This window comes from Fulmarus glacialis, unplaced genomic scaffold (assembly GCF_000690835.1).
Source record: "Fulmarus glacialis isolate BGI_N327 unplaced genomic scaffold, ASM69083v1 scaffold14217, whole genome shotgun sequence".
NCBI classification, from domain to species: Eukaryota; Metazoa; Chordata; class Aves; order Procellariiformes; family Procellariidae; genus Fulmarus; species Fulmarus glacialis.
Genome location: NW_009221352.1, coordinates 69 through 23,939, shown reverse-complemented (window position 1 = coordinate 23,939; position 23,871 = coordinate 69). Strand labels below are relative to the sequence as shown.

General features: G+C 38.2%; 1 protein-coding gene across 1 annotated transcript; it reads left to right on the top strand.

Moving 5' to 3' along the window:
* Positions 1–277: 277 nt before the first annotated feature.
* Positions 278–23,651, top strand: LOC104072047 (macrophage mannose receptor 1-like; the record flags this gene model as incomplete). The annotated part of the gene is made up of 21 exons (XM_009581082.1): positions 278–338; positions 2,931–3,092; positions 4,024–4,137; positions 5,232–5,378; positions 6,620–6,802; positions 7,709–7,863; positions 9,133–9,246; positions 10,443–10,558; positions 11,449–11,597; positions 12,362–12,561; positions 13,844–13,971; positions 15,292–15,379; positions 15,963–16,107; positions 18,392–18,427; positions 18,528–18,691; positions 19,196–19,263; positions 20,160–20,260; positions 20,599–20,738; positions 21,942–22,056; positions 22,709–22,890; positions 23,549–23,651. Coding segments are annotated over exons 1-21 (2,671 nt in total), but the record flags the coding sequence as incomplete, so codon positions are not given.
* Between the last annotated feature and the right edge of the window lie 220 nt (positions 23,652–23,871).

Below are 23,871 nucleotides of genomic sequence, written 5' to 3'. Positions count from 1 at the left end.
AGAAAAAGATGAATGTCACTACATCTAGTTACAAGGATGGAGACTTCAGTTTTGGAAGCGACTCACTCTTCAAAGAGAGCAGTGTTTGCAATGTGCATTCTAGTTATTTCAAAATAACATGTGACAGGATATTTCCTTATTTAGAATACAGAGCTTTATCCATCAACCCTTTGACACAGAGAAGGACCTGTTACTACCCTCACTCAGAAGGATTTTACACACTGCCAATCTTATAGTCCAACTTTTGGTAGAGGAATGAAAAACAAACTCATTTGCAATGAGTTTCTCCAGGTTCCTAGTTTTTCTTACCCTCGTGCACGGTTCGTTACAGTCACCGGGTAAGTTTCCTTTTGGTTTTGTGTTAAACTAGATATGAAAATGTTTTTCCTTGGGCAGCCTTACGGTTTTAATGCATAGACTGATTATTTTGTTTTTGTTATCAGATTTGATGCATGATCTAAAGAGTATGTTGGGTATTATCCTGACAGTTCTTGATTCACAGAATAAAACAGGGGAGATGTAGGGATGTTGGGGGAAATGGAGGTAATAAGAGCAGGATCTTTAAACTGGAATTTCTTTCTGTGGAAGTATTAAATCAGATGGCACTGCATGGGAGGGCGATGAGAGATGAGGAAGCATGGAGCTCTTTCCATTTACCCTCCCCATCACACCCATGGTGCAGTGATCAGTCAAAGAGTTTTAGAGCCGTATTTTCATGATAGCTGTGCAAGTTTCTTTTTCTGCTCCAAGACATGAGGTATGAGAAGGAAAAACTGGCTCCTCCCCTCCAGTCTGACCAAATTAGAAGAGCAGTTCTAGTCTGAGAATGTATATCACTCATTGGGTATAGCTATAGAGAGAAACGGTAAAGCAGTAATGCATGTAGAACTGAGCGGATGAATGTGTTTGCATGAATGTGAGACTGAGAGTGTATATCAGCAATTTCAGGATGAAAGAACACTCCCGTAATACTGTGATAGTTTAAAAAGATGAAGCGTTGCTAACCTTAAAGAATCTGAGTTGAGGGTGAATCCGCAAGACCTCTCCACGTGCAGAAATGTGCAATTGAAACCCAAAATTTTTACTGTGTAAATATGCTCATGACAACCTGATCTGTATTCTCTCTGGCCTGCTATCCTTTTTCTTTAAACAATTAATGAAAAGATGGAGTGATAAAGTGAACCTATTGAGCCGTATGGAATACAACAATGCAGTGAACTCCTTGTTATCCGAGATCTACTTGTGGTTTTTCCATCTTCAGGAACCACAACTTATCAGCAACTTATCATCACAGAATTTTAGTTTCCTACAAGATATATATCTCAAACTCTAAACACAGTATTTAAACCCCAAATTTTACTAAAACAACACTTTATTTAAAATCTCTAGCTACACTAGGGGGAAAAATGATAAAAATTAATTTAAAAAGATGGTGTGACCCCTCAGTTTAGATAGACAAATATACTGATAGATAGATCCATTACTAGAAAGTCAGATTTATGATTTTATGATTATTTTCACATGTCTTCTTAACCGTTTCTTCCCCCTAGATACCTTTACATTACAAGGAAATGCCAATGGACAGCCATGTGTATTCCCTTTCAAATATGAAGGCAAACAGTACAATGGATGCACAGATGCTGGTAGGTCAGATGGCTGGCTCTGGTGTGCGACAACTGCAGACTTCGATGCTGACAAACTGTATGGATTTTGCCCACTAATAAGTAAGTTCTGCATTTTATTTATCAGCTTGTTGTCATGAAACATTGTTGAGCTACCTATTGAGCTACCAGCTTCATTATCAGCTACCAGCTGCGCATCCTCATGACAAACCTTGTCAAAGCAGCCCAAATTAAAATCATCTGACTGAACCTTAGCCTGAGTAGCCAAGTGCTCCCTCTATAGCCAGTGGAGAGGAAGAGGTGCCTCCAGAGCGTGGTGCAGCCCAGCCAGGTTCTGACTCACCTGCTGGAGGTGGTTGTTTCTCTTTGTGGACCAGAGAGGTGAGGAGGTTCTTTGATAGCTCATTTTATGTGACTTAAATGCATGGCATGACCAGCGTGAATTTAGACCAATACCTTCCTTTCAAAAAATTCCCATTGCTCTTTATTCCTCAGGCGTGTCCTGTAGGTCAATTTTCACTTAAACTGCTATATACTGATTTTTCCCCTTAACATCCATTTCCTATATTGTTCTTGTCCCCTATTGCCAGCCTACACAAAAATGCTGCTGCTAAAATTATCCTCCTCTCCCATCTTTGTACTATCTATCTTCTGCACCAAACTTAAGTTTGGATCCCTCCACCTCAGGGGACAAACTGTATCACTTTTCTCACCACTGCCTTCCCAGTAACACAACAGTTTCACAAGGTTTTGTGAGTTGTTCTGCAAAAAAGAGACTGCAGCTGATCTGCACGTTGGTGCAACACAGACTCTTTTTATAGCTCCTCGGGCTGTCAAGGGCCAGGTTCTGCCATTTTTTAAAAAGCTGCTTCTCTTGACGGTGAGCTAGAAGAGAGTTCCTGCCCCGCAGGGACAAAGAGCCTCCAGGGTCAGATTTCATCTACACACTTACTTTCCTCCTCTGACTTCACCCCGGAATCTCTTTTTTCAATCAACAAATATGTCTAGTTTACTTACTACTACATTTTGTGTAAAAGAAAATTTAAAAGCAAATATTGGAAACCCATTCACTCCCTTCTAAAAACTTAGAAATTTAAAATAATGATTTTAAATTCAAAAAAATTACACTTTTGGTTTTTTTAATTCATGCCTAATCTGATTTCAGTTTTTCTGCATTAAAATTGATGATAGCATACAGTTAATACTGTGCATTTTTACAGATTTTGTATCATTACGTACTTCGTTTGCTTTTAGTTGGTGCAATGTCAATCCTCTAGCAGCACTGCTCTATGTCACTTCTTCTTCCAGATGACACAGAAAGATTTTGGACAGAAGATATTTCAACTGGCATTCACTATCAGATAAACTCAGAATCAGCTCTAACATGGCACCAAGCAAGCAAAAGCTGTCGGCAGCAAAATGCAGATCTACTAAGCATCACAGAGATTCATGAGCAAGCATATATAGGAGGTAAAATGATAGAGAACAAGACCTTAAAATATATTGCCCCAGAGCTTTAGACGATGAAGTTGGCTGCCTTGTCTTCTGTCTCAGCGAAGAAGAGAGTTTTTTTTCAGCAGCTGCCAAAAGGGAGACGGTCTGAACTGCCCTTCCACTAGAATGTTTTTTATGAAGGGTTGGTCCCAAACCTCTATAGGGGGGGAAATGGCCCCGTTCCACCTTTGTGTTCCAGGCGGGAGCTACGGCATCTTCTGCAGCCTGTCCCAGGGGGAGGGTTTGCTCTGCTTGCCTTCATGCTGGTGCACTCATTCCTGAGCAGGACTATGGTCTGCTCCTCGAATTTACCTTTTTCCTCTGTGTTTCAAGGATTATTATCTTTCTAGAAGAACATATGATAATTGCTAGGTTGGTCTTAATATAGGTACATTTGCATACATAAACTCCAAATAACTCCATTGGATTTCAGATACAAGTATCATGGTATCAATTTGGTTATAAATGGTGTGAAGGAGGCTTTGAAACCACTCACATAGAAAAAAATCTGGAAGCAACTAATTGGCACACTGCCTTTGTCTTTTGGATGTGTTTACTCCATGAAATCTGTTACAGAAACATTTTAGCACAATTCCCTAATGAAAATAAGGTATTTTTTGCATCTCTTATGTTGTAATGAAACAAAGTGAGAGAAGTATACTCTTATTTAAGTAGTGAAATAAGATGTTCATTTGCCCTTTTAGCTACTGAGATCTCTGCTGAATCAATATTTATTCATTTTACTTTTTTAATCTATGTACTTTTTAATCAGTAATGCAGAAAGTACCGGTTTGGGGCTGGTTTAAACTAAGAAATATAAATTTCTTACTTTTGACTTTATTTCTTTTAGATGAACTTGCTAAGAGTGAGAACAGGGAGATACAACTGACTTTTTTTTCTAATTTAGAGCTAACTAAAAAATTTAGTTTTGCATTCTGGATTGGATTGAACACTTTGAATTTCAACAGTGGATGGCAATGGGCTGGGGGCAGCCCTTTCAGATATTTAAATTGGGCTCCAGGTAAGAACTGTATCTATTTTGTTATCTTTGAATGGATTCTGATAAGACACCAACTAATAAAAACTACCCTAAAAACAGGAAAGCCCATTCTGATTTACAATAGCTGAAGATCTAGATTTTTATTTTAAGAAGTACACTTCCAAATTACAAATCACAAAGTTCACAGCTATAGCAAGTTCTTTTATTTTCTTATATAAGCAAAGAACTTGTTTATGAAAGCAGGGTATCATTTGGAGTGATATATAACCCTCCAGACCAGAGATCAGAATTTTTCCATAACATGTTGCCCAAGAGTATAAATATAAATCAAATCTTCCAAAAGTAGCAAAATATTTAGAAAATAATGGCGCTATGTTGTCTAGAGAAATTTAAATATTATTGAGAGGCTTATAGAGCCAGCTCATAATTCCCCAGCAGTTTACGCAAAATTGCACTGGGCCTTCGAAGAAGGGAGACACGGGTGGGTCTGTGGTGCTCCTCACACGTGGGGAGTTCTTCTGTTTGCTTGTTGGTTTTTTGGCCCTGTGTTTAATTTGTGCCATGAGTATTTCAAGCTGTCTCCTGATTTGGAAAAATTACAAGGTGCTAAAGGAATAATTAAACTCTCCTCTAAGTTTTCAAAAATTCTGTATTAGGCAATTTCTTTTGCTGCTTACAGAGGTTTTTACACACTGCAACAGAAAAGAGAAAAGCTATTTTATAGGAAAGTAGAATTGTGAAATTCTTGAGATATACTGAAAGGATGGTGTAATTTAAAACTGAATATTTTTAAAGTTTGGAATTTTTTGACACAGCATAGTGCTCGAGCTTCAGCTGTTCTGTCTGTGAGCACCAGGATATCAGGAAAAGAACCAGAAATTTCACAGTACTCTCATGACACAAAGTCAATGGAGGGTCATTACTTCTTTCTCAAAGCATAGACTAAAAGCAGCATCCTATAAACTACAACACCAGTTATCCTATGGGAGAGGGCTTCTTCATATTAAACATTGAAGAAATCAGAATAAGTTGATGTTTCTACTGATAATATGATGGCTTTGTTAATCTTTTTATTTATTTTTGCTGTGAGATTCTGTTTTCTCTCTTACTCAAAGGAAGTCCTTTCCCGCTCCCTGGGAAAATCTGTGGAGTGATGAATCCCAGAAAAGATGCTAAATGGGAAAACCAAGCATGTAACCAGAGACTCGGCTACATTTGCAAAAAGAGAAACTTCAGTTTAAAGACTGACATTATACCCAAAGGTAGGTTAGTCAAATAAAAAGAAGCTTTTTCTTTGACTTTTAGAAAGACCAATCTGTAAAGATCTGCAAATGATAAAAGGTATGCAACATTATTTTTCAACCAAGATGTTAGAAACCTTTGAAAAACACAGCTATATATGAGCACACAGAGTTTTAGATATTGCTTTTGTCCTCCCATTGTGTATTAACCATCCATAGAAGAATATTATTATTTTGTTCCATCACTCTATCATTCATTTTTGCAAGACAAGATAAAAGCTGCTGGTAACCAGTGCCAGCAACCAAATTTGCATAAACACAGTAGAAATTTTATGCTTCTCATTTTCTTCTCATTTGCTCCAAATGAGCAATTGCAGTTATTCTAATATTAATGCAGAAAATCCTCCTCTGATGAAACAGTATGCAATGAGCAGAGCAGGAGGAGCAGCAGTATTCACACAGGCTACATTTCATCCATGGGCCACTCCGACCTGGGGCTTCAATGACACAACGTGGCTAGGAACACGGCACACGCAGGAGGGATCTGCTGGAGGCTGTCATCTGGGAATGTTGTAAAAGCTACTTTTAAAGAAGTAGTTATATTAAAGAAAGTAGAGAAATAATTTCAGAGAATCCTTATTCCCCTATTAACCTTAAAAAGAAATGCAGGACTCTCTTTTTAAAGCAAACTTAAAGGTAAGCTTTTAAAGATATTTAGGAATCTAAGTAATAAAAAAGCCACTGAATTAGTATGAAGAGAAAATGACCAACTCTGCACTAATTTGCACTCCTTACCGCCTTGCACTTATCAAAGAATTACTTCACACTTTTCCATATCCAAAAATTATGTGTGTTTGCAAGAAGACATGGAACAGGAGGCAGAGCCTAATGTCAGCCACTGCATGCAGCACGGGAGACCATGACACACTGACCGAACTGCTCTCGGGGGCGAAGAGGGGAGACGCGGACGTCTGCTTTGGTCTCTCTTTCCTCCCAGAGCATTATTTCAAATTGTATTTCTGACACAATGTGGGCATTTTTCAATGATTCTCTGCTTAAGGGGACATCGTTCTATTTGCATAGTTAGCATACTGTGCCTTAACGATATTTGTTTTTCATTTGAATGTATTTGCATTTCTAACTACAGCTTTATGTTTATTCATATAGTCCCACTTTTGTAAAGAGTGCTTGAGAGACCTCATTCTAGTGTCCTTTATTTTCCTCTTACAAAATTGCTCTGAAAAATTGTGCTTTGATTTTAGAGGAATTGAGACCTATTAAGTGCCCAGATGGCTGGTGGCCATACGCAGGCCACTGCTACAGCATTCAACGGGAACCCAAAGTATGGAAAGATGCTCTGACTTCATGTAAGAGGCAAGATGGAGATTTGGCAAGTGTCCACAACATTGCTGAATACAGTTTTCTAGTGTCACAGCTTGGTTACAGTGAGTATATATGTAGGCCTGTATTGTGTTTGCCCCATCTGTAATGTAAAAGCTGGGCTTCATATTAAATATTAATGCTTTCTCTGAAATGTCAAAAGTGGAAGGCTGAATCTGAATTATGGTGGTCTTTTATGTTGTTGCTGTTGCATAAACATAGAAGTATATTTATATTTATCAAGAAATAATCTACATTGTAAAACATTATAAAGTGGGAAAAGAAAAAAAAATGGTATTCCTAACAGAGACACATAAAGATCTCTATAAATTGCACTTTTGGCATCTTTATTCTATGTTCAATATCTTCAGAACTGAGCTCCAAACACAGAAGAAATTTAACTTCTTGCTGAGATAAAAACCTCTTACTGAGGTTAACATCTTGCTATACCTCCTTCTAAGAAAATAATATCTTTTAACTTCTGATTTTCCTTGGATCTGTAGCAACCAGTCCTGACGCTTGCTGCACGTGCTGGACTTGGTGAACACCCTTGACAGGCCATTACAAGCCCTCTAATGCTTCCCCATTAAGGAGATGTATTGGCAGATGTCTTCGTGGCTTGGGCTCAGTGTGATCCCCTGACGGGCAGGGACACTCACAGCCACTCACTGTCCTACCCTCCATGCTAGGGGCCATTTTGTTGTTCTAAGTCACAGATACTTGGAAAGTTTGCAGAAATCTTATGCCAGCCATAAAAAGCCCTGTGTTTATTAAACTCAGGATTTCTGGACAGAATCTGAGCCTTTTCAGTACAGAAGACATCTCTTACTGCAGATCAGAGAGGAAACCAGCATTTTTGTTAAAGCATGAAGACCACCTCTCATGTACCACATCCCAAATTTATCAGTCCCTGTTTGTTCACTGTATTGCGTAGCAGACCGTAACCAGCCCTTTTTCTTTTCATGCTTCAGAGCCAACAGAAGAGCTATGGCTGGGTCTGAATGACCTGAAGGCTCACTTCTATTTCGAGTGGAGTGACGGGACTCCTGTGACGTTCACCAAATGGCAGCGCAGGCATCCCACCTACAGAAACGGTCTGGAGGACTGTGTGGTTATGAAGGGGCAGGTACAACCATGCAGTCATTTTATAGTAATGCAAACTAATAACTACATCAGTCTGAAATCACTTGCCTTTATATACTTATTCAGGAGTCATTCTATATCTTAGCTTAAAATAGTTTTCCCCATAAATTTGGCATCAACCAGAAGAGATGTTCAGAGGATGGGAGAGATCAGAAATAGAGAGGTAGCATTTTTCTAGTGCTACCTTTTGAGTTTTCTTATCTGGTGAAAAGCCTGATCAGAAATTTTACGTTAGATTCATTCTCTTGGCTGCAGCAATGAAAAAAGTTATAGCTCTGGGAGAGGAATGGGGATGAACTAGTAAATACATTGTGCGGTTATCATAGATGCTATTTGCATACCTCATTTTCCAATCCTATAGACCATTACGTCCCTAAATGTCACTTCTTTGAGACATGGCATTGAGGCACGGAGACCTGGCACTAGGGCATGTTTCTTCAGCTGTGACATAAAGAGAGCACTAACACCTACCTGCCAAATACCTAACCTAAAATCCTATAATACTTCTGACTGCTTGATTCGCAAACTTTATTTTCTTGCAAGTCATGATTGTTTGACACATTTACATGCATGCGCATGCACACACACACACACACAAAAAGTGTCATGAATTTTAGAAGAAACAAATTGAAAATGCTGTTATGAAAGAAATACTGTTATTGAAAGAACTGTTATATCATAGAATAATATTGATGTTTGCCAGTATTAGGCATCAATAGAATTGATCCTAAACCAGATTTTATGGGCAAAAAAAGCTCCTATTTAATTTTTATTTTTTACATAATTCTGTTTTTAAAAGAAATCAGTCATTTTCAAAGTCTTCTCCTTGATGGATAAAATAGTTAGATTTACTGCAACACACTCGGATGTGTATTATTTCAGTTTCATTGATCTTTTTTCCAGAAGTGTAGTGAAATAATCCTGCTCTAAATGCAGATCCATTAGCCCCAAATGAGATATATCTTTACAAAACCTCTCATTAAATACATAGTTACGATAGCAAGTAATGCTAAGACTTCAAGATGTTATTTCTTTCCCTCTTTCATCTCAAAACTGCATCAAATGGATCTTAAACCAATCCTGACAGATGTGTCTTTTTTTTTTTTTAAATAAATCTCCAGCAATGATCCTATAGCCTTCCTAGGTAGCATATTTCAGTGGGCCTTGTAGTGAATAAAGAGGAAACCACTAGTTTTCTTATGTTTATGAATGCTCTTTTTTTTACATTTGTTTCTTCTCCCTGCTATTCTAGGATGGATACTGGGCAACTGATGTTTGTGATACGCAACTTGGTTACATCTGTAAAAAGAAGCCTTCATCACAATCGTCTGAAAAAGAGACAATCGAGGACCCAGGCTGCCTGAAAGTAAAGGCTCTCTCATAAGTTAATTATGTTGGGAAAAATGAGCAGGAATTAATTTACTGGTTCTTGCTTCTTTTAGAGCCTTTGTGTTTGTATCTTCTAGAAAATCTACTCTTGAGGAAACCTAGTCTTTTCCTACTAGCAATTTACTAATATAGGTGCATTTTTCATTTTTGCTGTGAAAATACTCAAGAAAGTCAAGATTCATTTACATGTACATGAATACTGCCTTTCTATTCCCAGATCAGCCACCCTGTGACAAAATTACATATATCTTTTAAATCATAATTTCACTACTATTCTCTCTGTTTATGCTCTTAGCCTAACAATAAATGTAAAATTACCAAAAGCCACTTTGCCTCTTCTCTCAGATCTGCTGTCTATTTAAAGTCTTTATAAAGTCCTTACTATATAAGAACAATAAAAGAGAGAAAATAATTTCAAAACAGAAAAGGATCAGCTTTTCTTACCATACTCCTACCGAAGGACTACTTAGTTGGCCTTTGAGTGATATCAGCAGGTTATATTTTTCCAAACGAGTAATTTTTCCAGAATTGACCTTTTCAGAAAATCATTGCATCTATATTGGTCAGCACAGATCTCTCTAAGAGCAGGAGGAAGCAGAGGCGTTTTACTGATATTCCTCCTTTCTACCCTCCCCACAAACAAGCACTGACCAGATTTGTCTTGGCTCAGAAAGTCTCTTCACCCATTGCACTTATGGATGGCAGAGGCAGCTTTGGGGAGCCGTGCTTCTATGTGAATTCATTTCCATATTGCAGTATCTTTTATTTCATTATGTCAGATCCCGCAGCTCTGGAAGGCTGGAGCTGCAGCTCCCCCCTGAATGAATCACAGGCTCGATATGGTGCAGTTTGCATAATCCCAGCCTTACAGAGCACTGGAAAGCAATAACAAATAGCACAGTCATAATTTTCTTTGAAAAGTCATGTACATGTAAAAGAGACGAAAACTAAGATCTTAATGTCATCCTTTAAACAAAAAAGGCCTTCTGTAGGAGCAAACAGCAACAAAAAACCACCAGCTTTTGTTTATTAACAGATCGGTCCAGTCTCATCTTGGTTTTAAGCTTAGCTGCAACAAATTTAACATCCAATATTTATACACAAAAGAGCAGAGCTGATTTCTATATTGAAGTCTCTTCCAATTTCACATTAAGAACCTTATGCTTGTCACAGGGTTGGAAAAGATATGGTTTTCACTGTTACTTGGTGGGCTCTGCATTTTTGACGTTCTCAGAAGCAAATAAGACATGTGAACAGAGCAAAGCTTATCTAGCTACAGTGGAAAGCAGGTAGGAAAATATCTTTTTTTATACTTCAAAATCAGTGCTTCTGATGGAGAAACTTGCAAAACTTGTCCATTTGTTGAACTCTTCGAAGTGTTTTATTAGCACTTTTCAAAAAATTTGTAGCAGTAAGCCAAGTAAAATTATCCATGCAGGAAAAAAAAAAAGACTCAATGTTTTACTTAATCTATTATAACAGTTTTCAAATTTGGGGGGTTCTTGAGTTAAACAGTTTTCTCTTATCTTTCAATTCCTAATTATAGCAACTTCTATGTTATTTTTGGTTTTTTTTCTGTTGGAAAGTAGTTACTACAATTTTCATCTATTTACTGATGGGTGTTATCTCATTATGATAGTAAAGCTTTAACAAAAATATTTTCCTAAACTACCTTCTAAGCCAAATTCTGAACAAATGTAGGAAATCATCCCCAGGACCTGTCCCACCACAGCCAGAATGTATCATCTCCAACGTACCCATATCTCAGTCAGGCTTTGCAGGCTTTATGGCCTCTGAGGAACATGACTGCCCTCAGAGGCGATGGCTAGCAAAGCTGAGAGTTTGGTCCTGACTTGGTGGTCTGTTTGGGGCATGTCAAAGATTTGGAAAGGCAAGGAAAACAGTAAAATACAACTAGAAGCCCATGTGAGCAGTGATTTGCAACATTTCACAGAACTGGGTGGAAAGGAGAGAAGATGCTTCCGCTGAAAGGAGGAGGTTGTCCCTCACCAAATTCTTTTGACCACACTTAAAAGCCTGATGAGGTTTTGCCTCAATTTCACTGAGGAGCTGTTGCCTTGGGGTCCTGCTAGCATGATAGTGATACTTCTATTTGTACCACTTTTAGATTAATATTGCAAGGTAATAGGTTGTGAATGAACACTGTTTTCCACTTCAGAAATGAGCAAGCCTTTCTGATTAGTCTGACGGGGCTGAGGTCTGAAAAATATTTCTGGATCGGTCTCTCCGACACAGAAGAACAAGGGAGTTTCAGGTGGACCAGTGGCGAAACTCCTCTCTTCACACACTGGAACACAGCAATGCCAGGTAAGCTCTGCACGGCCTCAACCCTTGTGATAGGAGTGCAGCTGCAATTCATGCTGGTTTCTGCTTTCCATCCCCCGGTGTTAGAAATTAGAGTAGGCGCTTTCTTTTGTGCTTGTAGCTATAGGTGGCCAATACCATCAGAGCTTGTGTCTGACACCAGTGCAACAAGCACCGTCACAGCTGAGTGTCGGGTGTTGTGTAAGTCAATCTCCTGCGAAGCTGTACAGAAACAGATTTTAATGGGTTAGACTAAAGGCAATACTGTGCAGGAGTTAACAAGGTCCATGGTCTCATTTCTTTCAACTTTTTAACACCAATTAACAACAACTCATCAGATTCAGAAAAATTATTATGGACAGTTTTTTGACCCACAAGGTGCGTATGTGAGAAATGAGCAGCAAATGTCCAGCTGTTTTGCATTTCAGCAAAACAGATTAGCATCTATGTGAGAACTCTTGCCTTCACTAGCTAGTTATGCCTTAAAACAAACTTGTTGTACTTGATATCAGCCTTCTTGAAATTGAATTACCTGGATATTGAGAACCCCAAAGTAGTTGCCAGGCCATCTGCGTCTGTGAGGCTCATTGGCCCATATCTGGGCTCTGGCAGGAGGTGTTAAAAATAATTTTATATCCAGGATGGTTTTTAGTCTGCATAATCTTCATCTTCCTTTTCATCATTTTCTGTGAATAAAAGCAAAGGTCTCATTTCTTAGAGAGCAATTAAGACTTCCATTTTACTCATTTCTTTTCCATATCAAAAAGGAAAAGAGCAAGGCTGTGTTGCCATGGGAACTGGAATTGCAGCTGGATTATGGGATGTTGTTAGCTGTGAGAAGACAGCAAATTATCTTTGCAAACAGCAGGCAGAGGGAGTGCCGCCTCCTGCTCCTCCGATACAGGTCCCTGCAGCTGCCTGTGCCGAAGGCTGGGACGGAGCCTCCCGGGCAGACTCGTGCTTCAAAGTAAGTGTGTGTCTACCTTCACTGTGAGCCTGAGCACGGGGCAGCCCAGGGGTCGGTGCCCTGGCCACCGTGGTACTCAGGGACCCAGGTGCTGGGTCATTTTTTGGGAATGATCTTCTCCATGGTATTCAAGGGCAAAAAAACATGAGAAAATCCATCAAAAATAATGAAAGTCAACAATGGAAAACCTGAAACAATGAAAACAGAGTGCTAGAAATATGCTTTCTTTTATTAAAATGCCAGGTGAGAACCTCACCTAATTTATTTGCTTCCAGGAATTTGGGACTTGAGAAAAACATAGTATCACATGTCCAGAGCTGGCAGTGTCACTTGCATACGACAACGTTTCTAAGAGAAAACTTATGGAAACCTGGCCCTCTGCCAACCTTTTCTCACACTGCCTGTGGTACTTTTAGATCCAGGTTTAGTTTGACATTGGTGACTCTTCAGCAAGTAAAGGTTTTGGGCATTCTCTTGATTTAGCTAAAAATGCCTTAAAAAGTCTCCTTTTTGAAAAGAAAAAAAGTAAAGAAAAGGCAAAATAGATCAAGTAAAAGTAAATATGCAACATTGCTCTTCCAGGTCTTTACATAAGTATCCTCTCACTTTCTTTCTTGAGACTCTGCCTGTGGGGAGGCCAGAGATGATTTTATAAGGGTCTCAACTTCTATCACGCTTAATTATTGTTACTAACATTATTGGTTCTGCCAATTACCAAATTGTTGATTATCCTTTCCCAAAATGTCAAGCATCCAGTTCCTTACTTCAAGAATATAGGTACTTCATAGCAGAAAGTGGAGCTACTTATATGCTTGCACTACCATACAAAAATCTCTTCCCCAGCCAGGGTCAGCACCTTGCGAAACAGCTTTCTCCATCCATGCTATCTTTTCTATTCCAACCTATTGGTTTTCCCTCCACCTTCCATTTCTCAAAAATCTCCTGCTTTCTACGGTGAAATACCACAACCGAGCTATTCCATCTTTCTTTGAGCCTTTCAGTGGTCAAAGTTCCAATTAAGTTATAAATTATTTTTTTCTTCTTTGTATGTTGTGATACCTTTTGTTTTCCTCAGATGCCTATGCTACTCTTGCCTTATTTTAAAATAGACACTTTACATTACTGTTTAATATTATAGGTCTTGACAGACGTTATGTTGTCTCACTCAAGAATAAAGGGATGCGAAAGTGATACTGATTTTAATTACATAGGCAATTATATATTTTTATATGCCAAACTTTGCACATTTAGTAATTTATTTATACTTTTTTTTTCTCAATAGTTTTTTGTGAGAGAGGGAAACCAAAAGAAGTCTTGGTTTGAGGCTGAAGAATTCTGTAGAGAAATAGGAGGAAATCTGGTGACAATCAATACAAAAGAAGATCAAATTTTATTATGGCAATTAGCATCGTGAGTACTTGTACAACGATACTTTTTCCTATCCATGCTGTGTTACACAAGAATTCCTTCAAAATATATCTGGAGCTGGGCAAGTGAGTGAATAAACACAACCAAATTTTAAGTTAAAATGGACATTTTTGATCTGGAAATATCATCCTGAAACATTGCTTTTTCAAAAAAAAAAAAATCTTGAATATTTCAAAGAGGCTTTGATATTTTAGAAATTTTCGTCATGGGTTTTTACCAAGGCTGTTCTCCAGATCTGATCAATTTTGTACATGTTAGTCCCTCCTCCAAAAGGGAGACAATAAAATGTTCAGCTTTAACTGTGCCTTTTTCTAACTGGCTGTAATTCATATTTTAATCAACGCATTCAAAAAAACACTTGAGTTAATGGATAATGTAAACCAAAATGCAAGGACTTAATGTGGAAATTTTCTGACTATAAACTGAAGACTCCTGAAATCAAACAGGAATTCATTTTAATTAATTTTTGCTAGCAATGTAGATGCCATGTCTTGCCCACAATGTAGAAATTATGCCATTATTTTCCCCCAAAATTAGACCACTACATTCTGATTGTATTCCGTAATGTCAAGACATCTCAATGGCACATAACATACAGCTATTTAACCAAAACTGTTTCACATAGTGGTGAATAGAGGTTTAATTTCTCAAATAGATTTAAAAGTATCACACAGAAAAGTCTTCATGATCTCACCTTTCTTCATTTTATTATTTCTCTGTACCGTGAGAAGCTGAACGTGTTTTTACTTGTCTGTTAAGTCTCTTTGCTTTAGACCATGAAATCTTTGTGGAGGGAAAACTTCGTGTTATGTAGTGAATGAAATAGGAGTCTATTTTATCTGGTCCATAGGTACAACAAGATAAACAGCGTGAACTATTAAATAAACTACATAGGAAGCACCAAGAAGAAAATCAAAGCAAATGAAAAATAATTTTCACTATTTTTCATTTGTTAAATTGTATTATAGCTCTCTATTGATGTTTTAGTTTTGCTAAAGCCTCTGTCTGTGAACTCCAAGCCAAGAGCTGTGTTGCAGCCACAAGGATGGGAGCCTGAGCTAGCTCTTTGCCACATCACTTGTCCTTTAACTTGCATTCAAATATGGCAAGTCTCGTCCCAACACAGAGCACTATCAAACCCTTTGACAGAGCGCAGGCGGTGAGCCTGGCTATGGGCCAATAGTGAAGGAGCAGCTCCCAATTCAGATGTGACGGAAAGCAGCATGTTTTTATGCTTTCCAGCATTTATATCATGGCCCCTCTTTCTACGCTTATGTATCTATATTGTATGATATGTTTTAGGGATAAAGGACTGCACACTCAGGCTTTCTGGATCGGGTTGTTTCTCTTAAATCCTGATGACGGATTTGCCTGGATTGATGGATCCCCTGTGAGTACTTGTTTGCTGGATATTAATTGACTTTCAGTCCTTTACAATATATAGATTTTCATCTTTTTATGCCTTTTTTCCAATCTCTTTAAACCTTCGGCAGGTGCATGGCAGCCCTTTACCCATCAGCCGAACAGCTGCAGCGCTCAGTGATGGCATTGTCTTAACACACTAATGGAAGTACAAAATTGCCTCTGTTTCATCCCTGGTACCATGTTATATCCCATCTTCCACAGTCCATGCTCTTAGATCCTCACAGCATACCAGACCGGCCACTGCTGTATGTCAGTACAGAGAAGTCAGGTCTTTCACAAAACGAGATAAACACAACTCCCTCCGCCCATCAGTTTTTTCTCCATCAGACACGTTTTTTCTATACTGTGTAATCTTCTCTGGGAAGCAATGGGGAAAGCGAGCTGATCAGCATGACTTTCACAGCCCTCTCAGACCTATCTGAACTCCTATTGATCCCATAAACAAGGTACTTGAGATGATGAGATCCTGAAATTGTGTTACGATGGCAATCTCAATTACTTCCACTCAGTTAGAATCACATAGTAATTGAGATGTATTTCCAATACAGATAATTTATGAGAACTGGGATGAAGATGAACCCAACAACCATGAAGAACTTGAACATTGTGTTACGTTCAATAGATCACCCCAAATGCGCTGGAACGACTTGCGCTGTGAACATTTACTTAATTGGATTTGTGAAACAAAAAAAGGTATGATTACTTCCCCATTTAATTGAAGCAATAAACCCAAGTTCAAAAACAAACTGAAAAGCAGAAAGATACTGGGAATTGTTCATTTTAAAACCAGTTGCAGTGAAGGCAGCACATAAAGCAGGAGGAATGAATCGAGATATTTCAATTGTACTCAGATGCAGGAAGTTAAAGATGTCCCTATTACTTTATCTCTGGTTTTATCTCTTTCTGCCATGGCTTGAATAAATTTGCAAGGCAAAGGTACTTATCACCTCTCCTTTTCTTGCCTCCCTGTATTTCTATCTACTTCAGGCTTACCCAGGAAAGCCAAAGATGCAGGACACTAGAGTTCTCTGTACAAAAGAGAAAAAAGCTTTGCTTCCCACTGTGAAACGAATAATGGGAACCAAAGAGAGGGATCAGTTGCTATAGGAACCAGCAACTCTGAAAAAGAGATCAAAAGTAGAGGCTGGTGTAGCCTTGAAGGACTCCTGCATCCACCAGCTTTGCCTGGGAAGCAGGGCCCTAATGCCAGGCCTCCCGCACCCGGTGCCAGGGCATGAAACGGTCCTGATGGACGTGCATTGGGGTGTCTGCCAGTAGGAAACGGGGTCTTCATGGGCTGAGGACCCCAAGTGCCAACCAATAATGAAAGAACTTCTTTTACTTACTTGGTCCTACTTTTACACCCCTGCTTCCTGGTTGTAAACTGAGTACTTGTATGCATCTCCATGGAGCAGGAGATTCTTAAAAGCTTCTTGAAATGAAAAGAAAGTTGGATGCACACAGGGAACTAGTAGGAGGCACAACAGAGAGGGAAAGGGAGAAGCAGTTATATAAAAAGCACTGAGTATATCTAATATTTGATGACTCTGCCAACAAACCGTTACCCTTGAACAGCAAATAAGGCACCATGCTAACATTGAAAAATTGCTTAACCAAAAAGGAAGAATCACTGTTCCCTGGTGGGTAGATTAGTCATGCAAATGCACCATCAAAACATTGACTTCTGTGTACCAGCTCGAAGCAGTACATCCTGTGCAACCCCTTCTGGTGCCCTGAGCACGCTGCTTTGTACAGATGTGGCTCTCTGCTCTTGGTGAGATTACTCAGAGAGTTCAGAAACCATGACATAAAGACTCTGATCAGTTTATCTTGATCCTAGATGACCTTTCAAAAGTGAAAAAAAAAAAAAAAAATTAGATCTTGTTATTGTGAATCTAGATTCTATGATGGTCAACGTGAGAAGAGAGATGCTCAGCTGTTAATTTCCTCATACTCACTTAAAACACATAAGATACTCCATTTTTTGGAAAAACAAGGAATGTTATAGTTATGTTAGGATTAAAAAATAAAATCAAAATGAGGTGAAGTATGTAAATTCATCATGAAGACATTTGAATAATTTTAGTTCTATTCTTCACTAAATACTTAAGAAGAAAATGTTTAAAAGCTCCCAGCAAAAGAATTTTAATTGCTTTTTCATTTGTTTGCTTATTTCTCATCTAACCTGTTCCTATCATTTCTTTAATAATGTGTTCCTCTCCATCAAACCAGAGAAGAAATGGAGAAAGCTAAGAACAGAACTGGCAGTCCTTGTGAAGAACAAAATAACAGGCATCCAAATGAAAGCAGAGCTATGTTTGAGGGGCTATAGCTGGCTCTGGGAATAGCAACAGATTAATTGCTTCCTCCTGGTTCATCCTGTAATCATAAACTGGGGTTTGGTATCTACTGGCTCTCCAGGACTCTTAAAAACAGACTTTCCTAGTAAAAGCCAAGCCATCGGGACAGGAGGAATGCATCAAGACACTGGAAATGATGTGTGGTATTACAAAATACCAGCATTAAGCTTTTAGTACTTGTGAATCGTTTACTACTATGTAGATAAGCTTGAGAACTTAATATGTTGGCTGGATTATGTTGTTTGGCTTTAGTCACATGAATATAAAAAAATTAATAATAGCATGCCAAGTAAAAACACTAAATAAATTTTCAAACTGATTTAAGTTACATTTACAAAGTGTTTACTGCACATCCTGGATTGTTTAATACAGTGCTTTTGGAGATACATATATATGCTTTAAAAATACACATTTTTCACTGGATAAATGTTTCTAAATTATATATATTTTCTAATTTAATCCAGTGGTATATGCTCTAAAATTTGGAAATGCATTAGATAATGCATAGTTTGCTTTTTTTTTCTCTATTATACAAAGCATTTGCAACTACATAAAGCAAATCTCTCTGGATTTTTTTGTATTTGGAATGTTGCTTATGATGACCTTTTATTTTACAGGTACGCTGCTAAAACCTGAACCGAACTACAAACTTGGTAGGATTTTTTCCTCTTTCAAAGAAAAGTTTACTGTATAGTTTTCAGACTTTGTACAGACCAGATATGAATGTAATATATATGATTCTTTATCTTTCAGAATTTCAAGCCACAGATGATGGATGGATTACATATGAAAATAAGCAGTACTATTTCAGCAAAGAACGTGTCCATATGGAGGAAGCACGGAGAATTTGTCAGAAGAACTTTGCAGATCTCGTTGTCATTGAGAATGAAAGCAAAAGACAATTTCTATGGAAATTTGTAAGCACTGAGCCTATTAATTATAACTGAATTCTGAAGCAGAGCAGCTGATAAAAGAAAGGGAACAGCCTATCTATTTAGGTAGGCTAGAGTCCTGAGCTATTGTCCTACATTACTTATTTATATAACAATATATTTATTCAGGACCTTAAAGAAATTACTATTGCTTTCAGTAGGTAGAGGAAAAAGGCATGCAAATGTTAAAAGTGCAGCAAAGGAAGTTCAGGCCCAGGTTGCTTACCTCTTCTAAGATACATAGTGTTCAGCACAGTGATTATAGCTTTCCTGTCCAGTGCGTTCCTCACTCCAGGATGATCCCCATATCCCTGTTGCCTGTTTGAAACCGGGGTCTGAACCTACAATGTTCTTGTCTGAGGCTCAAATCCTGGAAAAAAAAAAAGAAATAGGAAAAAAACCACCACAGGCATGGTTAATGGGCTTTCAGATTTTTGCTTGATGTTGAGGAACTGTTTAGCGCCTAACTGTTAATCACTTTTGTTTTAGATTTACACAAAGCTGAGAGTGGAATCATATTTCATTGGGTTAGTTGTCAGCTTTGATCAGAAATTCAGGTGAGTAAAGGAAAACTGGACAACAAATGATGGCAATTTCATCTCGCTCTATGGGAGCATTTGTGTATGCTTTCATTTTACAGGTTAATAACTGTTGTGCAACTGACCTCTGGATAGTTTTCAGGAGAAGTCTCAGATCAGAAGTGTTAAGTTCTTCTATATTTAAGCAGAGCAATGTGTCTTCCTTCCAAATCTGGGAGAGCAAAACTAATAGAAGTTAATGGCTAAGATTCATTTCACTTAGTATCTTACACTGAGAGAACTGAGTTAAACACCCAAGCAACCCTTCATAGGTAGTGAGGAGAAGCAGCTAATTTTAGGATGTTATTTACCTGATCCATTTTAGACATCAACCTTAGGATGAGATTAACTCTGACCAGTTCTCCAATGGCTACAGAGAAAGCCCAGGAGGTTTTGATAAAATGTGGTTGTAAGGGTTTAATCAGACTAATCCCAGTGGTTCAAGTTATGTGAGCTGGAAGGAAGAAGTGTAAGCAACATCTCACCCAACAGCTTTCCGAAATTGCTGGTAGGAACCTGTTGTAGAAATCTGTTTGTAGAAGGCTGGAAGGAGGACACCTTTCTGGGATGAAAGGGAAGTCCATGAGATCTTGGGGTTTCAGTCTTGTCCAGACCATAAGAAGCCTTCCCTTTGAGTATGACATTGTTTATCCAACCTCTGGCAAAATGGGATGCTGATGGGACTTGAATGTGATAGTACTAAACAGATGAGAAGCAGCAGTAATGCTGTGGATATTTTCTCTCCAGTATATGTAGAGCCTTTGCCCTCTGGTCACTGCTAATACCTTGCTTAGCGATTTACCTAAACAGACCTTGTAACTAAATGACTGCTGGAGATGTCTGTCCGGCTGCCACTGTCCCCTCGTTCCTTTCAGCTGGCTGGATCAGACCCCAGTGAACTACGTCGCCTGGGCTCCAAACGAACCCAATTTTGCGAATAATGATGAAAACTGTGTGATAATGTCAAAAGATTTTGGTGAGTAAAATAGAAACAAGAAATATTTGGTTGAAAATTTAGCATCAAAATCCAAAATGTTTGCTACCTATTTAAATTTGAGGCTACCCCACAAATAGCTAGCTGAACAATACTGGCAGATTTTCATAACAAGTATGCTGAGGTTTAAAACCACGCCATCACTATTAGGAGACGAACATACCACAGAGGAAGGAGGAGTGTACTTGGGTAAATGTGTACATGGCAACTGTTTCACCTGCCTCCGGAAAGTTTCACTTGTGCTTTATGAATACTGCCTGGGGCTGACTGCTGGTACGAGAGTTTCAGACAGTGATTCTCTGTATTCCATTTATTTACAGGCTTTTGGAAAGATATAAGCTGTGCTGTGAAAAATGCCTTCATCTGTGAAAGGCACAATTCAACTTACTCAGGATTTGCTCCTACTGTACTTCCACCTCTGGGAGGATGTCCTGAAACCTGGCTTTTGTTTAACAATAAGGTGCAGTAACAAATCTCAGCCATATTTAGCAGATTTGCTATAAGCAGAGAAAACAACTATCCCTTTTATCTCACTATATAAATTCTCTCACTTTATACACCAGTTTATTAAATGGTATTCTAATTAGCAGTGTAGTCAATTTTCATGTTGGCAAGTCCATATCTAAATCTCAAAAAGAGGTGAATTTGAATGTTTAAGTTATAATTTTTGTAAATGTCCATGTGCCTTTAGCCATAGTTACTTTTTCAGTTTCTAGAATTTTCTGTTTATTTTAGACATACTTATTGCATGGAAATCCTGTTCCATTATCCTTACCTGTAAGCATAAGCCCCTTTTTCTGAGTAACACAGAGATGACAAAACGAAAGGTCGGTCACACTTTTCATATGTAATCGGCTATCACAACTCATCTTAAGTTGAGTAACACAAACAGCAGTAAATGTCAAATCAAATACAGAAAACAAGCAAGCATTGGTTTTTGCTAAGTTAAGCAAAAGTACATCTGGCCATATGAACTTAAAAAACCCCAACCAACAAATGAAAACCACAAATCAAACCTACAGTGCAATCGATAGAAAAGTTCTTATGCATTCAAAGGGCGTGAGAAAGGAGAAGCAGCATATGCCAGTTAAAAACCATGTCTTCTGTCCCTCAGAACATACACAACCACAAAAACATTTTTTTATACTGGTATTCAGGAAAAATCCCCGTGGGTACTAATACATGGTACAAAAGAGTACTTCTTCCTGATACTGTTCCACTCATGCTGAGTGCTCATACAAGCTCAGGCTTTAGCATTAAGTCTGGTATATAACTGAAAGAACTTGACCTGAGAGATGCTTGCCCAAAATTATGTTCCCAATCAGGAAATAGTTTCAGTCCCTCAAAATTCTACTTTTCAGTAATGTGACCCGAAATCTCTACCCGTGCACCTCGGATATCTACTTAATTCCTCAAAAGATTTTGGAGGTTGCCCGCTCTTGCCCAGCACTAATCTTGGACAGCCCACAGGTTTGTAAGTGCTGCACACGCATCGCTGTGATTAGCTGGGTCTCCCTTCTGCTGGCTGAAAGTATTCACATTTCAGCAGATCCCCCATCTGCTGCTCTTTACATGCAGGGACTAGAACTGAATTAATCAAAAACAATGGTTTTAATACTCTTTGAGACCTGAAATTTTGTCTAATCCTTTACTCTCCCTGCAGTGTTATAAAATATTTGGATCCAGAGAAGAAGAGAGACTGACTTGGCACTCTGCAAGAAGTGCCTGTATAGAATTAGGGGGAAATTTGGCCTCTATACACAATGAGCAAGTGCAAGGTATGGCATCTGAACCTTTTGGCGCTAAGTATGAAGCCAGCACATTTCACCACCTAATGACAAGGCCGAACTAGCCTCCAGATCTAAATAGCATAACCTATGAAGGAAGACCCGGAGCTGCTTGATCCAGAGAGAAGACTGGAGTGAGATATTACGATACTTCCCATCTCTTGGCAAAAGCGTCATGTGGAGGGAACGCAATAATCTGTTCCCATGGCCTTGGAAGATGGGATAAATAGTAACAGTTCATAGTAATGAAATGCCCACAGGTATTCAAGTTAGACAGTAAACAAACATCCATCAGAAATGACATATATGCAGTTGATGCTACCTTGGGGAAGACTGATTAATGCTTTTGAAGTCCCTTCTAGCCCTAATTTCTATAATATTTCCAAGAAGTTTATATCATTTTTATCTAAAAAACTTTTCCTTTTTTTTTTTTTAATGAAGTCAAACTGCTTCAGCTCAATTACCCATTGTAATTTTTATCTTTTACCACTAACACATAGTTTAATAATACTGAACTTGATATTTCCAATGTTTTTAAAAGTGGATTGGTTGTTTTATTTGGAATTTGGTTTACACTGAATTTGAAGAAAGGCAACAACTCTTCAGCTACTCTCTTTGTCTGATTTTTTTTTTTTTTTAATAGCCTTCTTCACCTTCAACCTAAAGGATGTTGCCAATGAAACATGGATCGGACTGAATGACATTAACAGTGAGGGTATATATCTTTGGACAGACGGAAGCTTTTTTGATTATTCAAAGTGGGCAAGACAATTCCCATTTAGAGATAAATACATAAAACTTGACTGGAACTATATTACAATACAGGTAAACAGAAAAAAATCAGAAAATGCATAACTTAGATAACATACTCAAGGTTAGACTAACCAGCCTAACTTCTGTCTCTGCTAGGATCCTATATTTCAATGGTTTAATGCAGAATGCAACTGAATATTTCAGAGATCAAGTGTTTAAAGCTGTACCCAGAGATTAATAGGCCTGTTTAGAGTCTATACTTACTGTCATTCCTTTGCAGAAGTCTAGAACTGCAGAAAAGGAGTGCTGTATTATAATTACTGCTAGAATTAATTAAAATTATGAGAATTATTAGATTTTACCAAAAATATTCAGTATTACTAGCTGGGATTTTTACTTTGTTTTATTGTTTCTCCTTGTACAGCATTAATCCAAATGAAAGTTCAACAAATTCAGTACAGAGTACCATAAGCTACATAGTAAAAATAGCTTTGGTGCACTCCAAGAAATTTTAATAAACTGACAGAAGTTCTTGCAGTAATCTGCCAAGGACAGTATATTTGCTTAAGATACATAACATGTTTAATTTCCAAGAAACAATAAATGAAAAAAAGAGCCAGAAAATTAGAAAAGAAAGCTATTAATTTTGTTTCCTCAAACCTATTTCTATTGTTTTGCCAGACATTTTGCACTTTATCAGCTATAATTTTCTTTTTTAATTTTTCCCTAGACTGATTGTATTGCAATGACGAAAAGATTTGTAGACGAAGCAGGGTACTGGGAAAACACTGACTGCCAGCAAAACAAAAGCTATATTTGCCAGATGGACAGTAGTAAGTTTTATTTTTCACCTTCTTTTTTGGAAGACGTTTACTGAACAATCCGACCGTATGAGTCCCCAGTTGTAACTGCCCGGCTGTGCCTGTGGCAGCCAGGGTGAGGGAAGCAGGACTACTTTCCCAGCTCAAGAATTCCAGACACAAAACCCGCTCTGGGATAAGGATTATAAAAAAATTTTGGCTTTATGGCCACTCCCCTACCAGCATACCCACT